Source organism: Galeopterus variegatus, unplaced genomic scaffold, assembly GCF_000696425.1.
Source record: "Galeopterus variegatus unplaced genomic scaffold, G_variegatus-3.0.2 Scaffold1237, whole genome shotgun sequence".
NCBI classification, from domain to species: Eukaryota; Metazoa; Chordata; class Mammalia; order Dermoptera; family Cynocephalidae; genus Galeopterus; species Galeopterus variegatus.
In genome coordinates, this window is record NW_007727348.1 from 290,123 (window position 1) to 295,944 (window position 5,822).

General features: G+C 56.9%; 2 protein-coding genes across 2 annotated transcripts; one reads left to right on the forward strand and one right to left on the reverse strand.

Annotated features, from left to right (window-relative positions):
* Position 1: 1 nt before the first annotated feature.
* On the forward strand, positions 2-854 carry C1QTNF5 (C1q and tumor necrosis factor related protein 5; the record flags this gene model as incomplete). Its single annotated transcript, XM_008575773.1, has 1 exon — positions 2-854. A coding segment is annotated over one exon (474 nt), but the record flags the coding sequence as incomplete, so codon positions are not given.
* A 2,612-nt stretch (positions 855-3,466) lies between these two features.
* On the reverse strand, positions 3,467-5,445 carry RNF26 (ring finger protein 26). Its single transcript, XM_008575768.1, has one exon. The coding sequence runs from the start codon at positions 5,139-5,141 to the stop codon at positions 3,843-3,845; it is 1,299 nt and encodes a 432-aa protein (XP_008573990.1). The 5' UTR covers positions 5,142-5,445; the 3' UTR covers positions 3,467-3,842.
* Positions 5,446-5,822: the final 377 nt, after the last annotated feature.

Here is a 5,822-nt window from a genome sequence, read left to right on the forward strand (position 1 = left end):
GGGCCCCGCGGGGGCGACCGGGCCTGCGGGGGAGTGCTCGGTGCCTCCGCGCTCCGCCTTCAGCGCCAAGCGGGGTGAGAGCCGGGTGCCTCCGCCGTCCGACGCGCCCCTACCCTTCGACCGCGTGCTGGTGAACGAGCAGGGACATTACGACGCCGCCACCGGCAAGTTCACCTGCCAGGTGCCCGGGGTCTACTACTTCGCGGTCCACGCCACCGTCTACCGGGCCAGCCTGCAGTTCGATCTGGTCAAGAATGGCGAATCCATCGCCTCTTTCTTCCAGTTTTTCGGGGGATGGCCCAAGCCAGCCTCGCTCTCAGGGGGCGCCATGGTGAGGCTGGAGCCCGAGGACCAGGTGTGGGTGCAGGTGGGCGTGGGTGATTACATTGGCATCTATGCCAGCATCAAGACAGACAGCACCTTCTCTGGATTTCTGGTGTACTCTGACTGGCACAGCTCCCCAGTCTTCGCTTAGTGCCCACTGGAAAGTGAGCTCGCGCTCTCTGAGGGTGTGACACTGACAGCCACATCGTCCGGGAGGGCTGGCCCCCCTGGAATATTGTGAATGACTAGGAGGTGAGGTAGAGGCCTCTCAGTCCTGCGGCTGGCAAAGAACGGGGACAGAGGCTGTCTGAGGTCAGGGCTGACGGCATGGGGCAGTGACTGGATTTCTGCCCAAGACCAAAGGCGTGTGCTGTGCTGGCAAGTGTGGGTACCCCAGCTGCTTTGGCCCAGGACCCCAAGGTGGGGTGCTCTCTTTCTGGTCTTCTGCTTCTCTGGGTCCTCCTCCATCCCACCTCCTCCCAGGGCTGGCCCTTTTCTCAGAGATCACTCATTAAATCTAAAAAACCCTCCTACTGGCTTCAGCTTTTCTTCTTTAGTGGTTGGGATGCCGTTTCTGAAGGTTATAGGGGGCAGGTGCTTAAGCACAAGGGAGGGTTCATGGGCGGGATGGAGCTACAGGGTAGGTGGAGCAGGCCCAGGTGTAGGAAGAACTGCTCCCCAGAGCTGCCTCCTAGATTGTGAACAGGAGTGTCTGGGTGTGCTCTACTGGCGTGGAGCTATGGCCACCCAGAGAAAGGGGTGCCTTTTTCTAACTCAAAGATGACAAGTGAGGGGGGCTGGCCAGTTAGCTCATTTGGTTAGAGAGTAGTGCTGATAACACCAAGGTCCAGGATTTGATCCTTGTACCAGCCAACTGACAAAAAAAAACAAAAAGCAAAGATGGCAAATGAACCAGGCAGAAGCTGCCTTCACCACACATATCCCTGCCCTGATCCAACAAAAAAGAGCCCGGGATTTTCATTCATGGCTGCTCTGGCTGCTTGCCTGGTCCCTAGATGACTGGAAAGCTATTGTTCTGTCACCCGTGCCAGGTAAGTGGAGTGTCCCTAGGTGTCCAGAGATAAGTAGTTTCTGAGATGACCACAAGGGGGTGCCCCAGCTCCAGAATGCAGCAATGAGGTTGGGTAACTGGGCAGGGAGAGGAAGGGTATTATTGAAGTCTGCCAAAGGAATTCCAGATGGGGGTGGAGGAAAAGGGGGTCCTTTTCTCCCAGCTCAGGAAGTTTATCTTCCCTCATAAAATGTTTATCCCACATTAAACAGACTGGAAGGAGCCAAGCCTCCCTTTGCTCAGCTTCCTCTCCAGGGTTGGGGGAAGGGAGGAGAAAGAGCCAAGCCCTCCCTCAAGCCTCCCAACTCTGAGGTGGAAATGGGGAACTCAACCCCACTGTGCTGGGCATAGCCTGGGTGGGCCGAGCCACTAAGTCTGAGACTGGCCACAAAGCCCCTTCAATGCTCCCCTCCCCTGACCTTCAGAACCCAGCCCAGGCCCCACCCCCAATCCAATGACTAACAAACCAGGGCTTGTCAGTCCCACAGGGCTTGTCAGTCTCTCAACTCAGCAAGCAGAGACCCACCCCCCTTCCAGAAGGCAGTCCCAGGCCATATGCTCCTAGATGTAACATATAATTATGGGGCAGTGCCCCTCCTCCCTGGCTGGTCACGCAAGGGCAGATATGGCCAGTTCCCAATACGGGGAGCTGGGCCCCAACTGTGGCTAGTGACAGGCCTCAGGCATCCTGGGTTTCAGCTGTCTCTTCACCACAAGATCCCGCAGCCATACTCCAGTCCATCCTAGCACCAGACTCTATGCCAAGAGACACAAAGACAAGCACCAGCTCCTCCAGGGATCAGAGGGTAGATTGGACACCAGGCAGCAGGAACCCCAAGTTCCCTCCTGGGAAGAATGGCACTAGAGGAAAAGCCAAGAAAGCTGACTCAAGGGGTGGAAAAGTTCACATTCCTCTCTACTAGGGCTTAATTCTGGCAAAAATGGAAAAGATAGGGAAGGCTTTTCCAGAGAGGGCACAAATGGCAGAGATCAGTGCTAACCAACCACGTCTGGCATGGGCTCTGCCCATGGCACAGTCTTCCCACCCTATCTTATCTCTTCCCTCAGCCCCCAGTTTAAGTCCAAGTCCCCAAGAGATCACACTTCTGACTGCAGCAGGACTGAAAGACCCTGCTGCAGCATCCATTACCTTGACCAACAGCTCACTGTTGCAGGGATACACACACAGGGTGTCATAACTGTCAACAGAACTTTATTCAATGGAAACTGGGCCAGATGGACCCCTCAGGGAACTGCATGTGCCCAGGCCCTGGCCCCTTCTGTTTGGACCCTAGTGAAATGTGCAGTCTGCCCTCTCCAATGCCAGGGAGAGACAAACAGAAGATAAATGCCATTTTTCTACGTGATGTGGGGCGTGAAAGGGGAATGAGTAGAAATCTGGTTATCCCTCCTGAGGCTCCCAATGGAGCTGGGGTGCTGGAGGGTACGTGGTCCCAAAGCCAGGTGTAGATGCACCCCTCCAGGGGTAAACTCCTGATTCCAGCTTTTGGATCAAGTTGGGAGGGAACCTTATAAGATCATGACAGATAGAAGTGGCACTGAGAGCACCTGCGAGATCTTACCCCCAAAGCTACCAGGGTACAGGGGCTCTGGCTGAACACAAAGGTTCAAGATCATTCCAAGGTCCTTGAGTTGCCAAAACACCCAAATAACACCTATGTGTTGTGGCTGCAGAAGCTGGGGAGAAAGTGGGAAGGCAGGGAAAGGACGTACAAATCCCCAAAAGAAAAGCCAGAAGCAGGGCCGACCCATGGCTCACTCAAGAGAGTGCGGTGTTGATAACAAGGCCCCGGGTTCGGAACCCATATAGGAATGGCCACTGCAGAAGCTGGGGAGAAAGTGGGAAGGCAGGGAAAGGACGTACAAATCCCCAAAAGAAAAACCAGAAGCAGGGCCGACCCATGGCTCACTCAAGAGAGTGCGGTGTTGATAACAAGGCCCCAGGTTCGGAACCCATATAGGAATGGCCGGTTAACTAACTGGGTGAGCGTGGTGCTGACAACACCAAGTCAAGGGTTAAGATCCCCTTACCGGTCATCTTTTTTTTAAAAAAAAAAAAAAAAGAAAGAAAGAAAAACCAGAAGCAGAGAGAGGTAGCCCCAGAGACTGGCATCTGGGTGGGCCCAGGGTAGGCTGGAGGAGAGCCCACGGCAGTCTCAGGACCCTTGCATAGTGACATACTCACCACCCTCAGCATCAAACGGACCCACTGGGTAAGGAGAAGCTATGTTACCCTGTCCCCACCCAGACCACAGTCTTCCAGAGAATTCCATCTCGATGTCCCATGTATGGCTTGGAGGCTTGGAATGACAGCCATGCGGACAGGAGGGGATTCAGGCCAGGACCTGGAAATGAGGTGTTAGTGCTGTCCTAGCACAGGTGCCTGTGTGGATCATGAAGGAGTGGGCAGGCAGGGAGGGAGTTTTCAGAGGTAGACATTGAGGGTCTGCAGGATGCCCCGGCGGCAGAGCGGACAGTTGCGGTGATAGATGGGGTGGCGCATCAAGATTTCAGTACAGGCCTGGCACAGACATAGGTGCCGGCAGGGCAGAAGCAGAACCGTCTTGCTCTGGTCCTGGCAGATGACACACTTCTTCCGTTCCTCTTGCTCCTTCAGCAACTTCCATGGGTCTTGCCCAGCTGTAGGCTCCTCCTCATTGAGCCTCTCTCGGCCGCAGGCAGGTGTTGCTCTGACGGTCCTGACCTCCTCTTCTGCCTCTGACCTGGGCCCTGCTCCAGGCAGAGTGTCCTGTGCCTGGGTCCTGGCTGAGAACATCCTCCTACGTCCACCTTGGGGAATTCCAGGTGCCCCTCCCCGGTTTGGCCAGCTTGCCAGCTGCAGGCTTCGACTCCACACTCGGCGCCAGGACTCCAAACCCAGTGCTAGGCGAGACAGCCGCACAACATCCTCTCGGAGCCGGTGGTAGGATGGCCGGGCATGGAACTGACTGAGTGCCCAGGTGGCCAGCCTCAGGGTGAGGTCCGGATGCAACACGATCACTGTCACTGCCAGCACGCAAGCCAGCAACACCAGGCCAGTGAGATTGACAAGCACAAAGCTGGCCAGGAGGCGGGCAGATGAGGCCAGCAGCTCCAGAGCTAGTTGGCAGGGGGTCCAAAGAAGGATAGCCATGGCCACAGCACTGCTGGAAATGTGGGCTAGAAAGGCAGCCACCACGTCCGTCATCCTCCACAGAGGCCCCATCACTGCATCCCACAGGGCCAGCACCAGGGAGAAAAGGTTCTGAGTGCCAATGAGGCAGATGTTGACCAAGCTGTTGATCACATAGGCCACCAGGCTCATGGCAATGGCACAGATGTCACAGGCCTGGCGCAACAAAGCATGGCCACTGGAGGCCACATTGAGGACACCCCGGTGCAGTATCTCCCGGCTCCGCAGTGCCCCATGAGAGGCCAGGTGCCCTAGGAGCTTTAGGCTCTCCAGGCCAGAGCAGCAGCTACAGAGCAGAGTACACAAGGCCTGCAAGCCCCCAAAGGTGAACCGAACCAAGGCTTCGATCAAGGCCAGCAGTGAAAGCAGGACTCCGCGGCCCAAGTGCAGAAGACTAGTCAGTACCGTGTGCGGAAGGTTGTAGATGAAGGCCAAGAGCCAGGCCAGGGAAGCCAGGAGTGAGGACACCAGCAGGAAGTTGAGGTCCAACACCAAGGTCAGCACGTCCAGCACCAGGCCCACTCCATTCACTACCAGGTACACAGCCTCCATGATAGGCCTATGGAGATTAGTCCAAAAGGAAGTCTGGCTTCTCGGTTGAGGGAGTTGTCAAGGTTGTTAATATTTTGGAGGGTGGGGGGAGTTTGGAAGGAAAGAGAGCAGTCTCCAACCCAGCGGGAACCAAGTATCTGAGGAAGAGGTGGGTTACGGGGAAGTGAAGTCTTAGCAAAGGGAAAGGGCGTCAGGTGCCAGTCCAAGAGTCCTAGTTTTGAAAGGCGGGCTGCTTGGGAGAGAAGAGACCAAATATCTCCAAAGTGAAGGCGAGCCCGGGCTGGAGGAGAAACCTCAGCTCTGGAGGCCTCGTGTAGCGTACCACGGCCGGGCAATGGGTCAGACCGGGAGGAGACCGGGAACGTAGGGGATGGGATCGGGCCGGGCCGGGCCGGGGCCGGGTGGGGGCGGCGCAGGCTGGGCGCGACCTCGCGGCCCAGCTACACAGATGCCCCTGTCCCCGCCCGGCCCCCGTCCTCCCGCTCGCGGCGTTTGGCGCCCAAAGGGGGAGTGGGAGAGGGAGTCAGGTTAGCAAACCCCAGGTGCGGCCTCTACTCCACTGGGCGCCACCATCTTGTGTGCGAAGGGGTGGAGCAAGAGGCGTGATAAGGAGGGAGAGACGACAAACTGCGGCCAATCGGTTTCCGTGTCCGGCAACGGATCGCAACCCTCAGTGTCGCC

Coding starts and splice junctions, on each gene's coding strand:
- RNF26 (XM_008575768.1), bottom strand. CDS start 5,141: ATGGAGGCTGTGTACCTGGTAGTGAATGGAGTGGGCCTGGTGCTGGAC.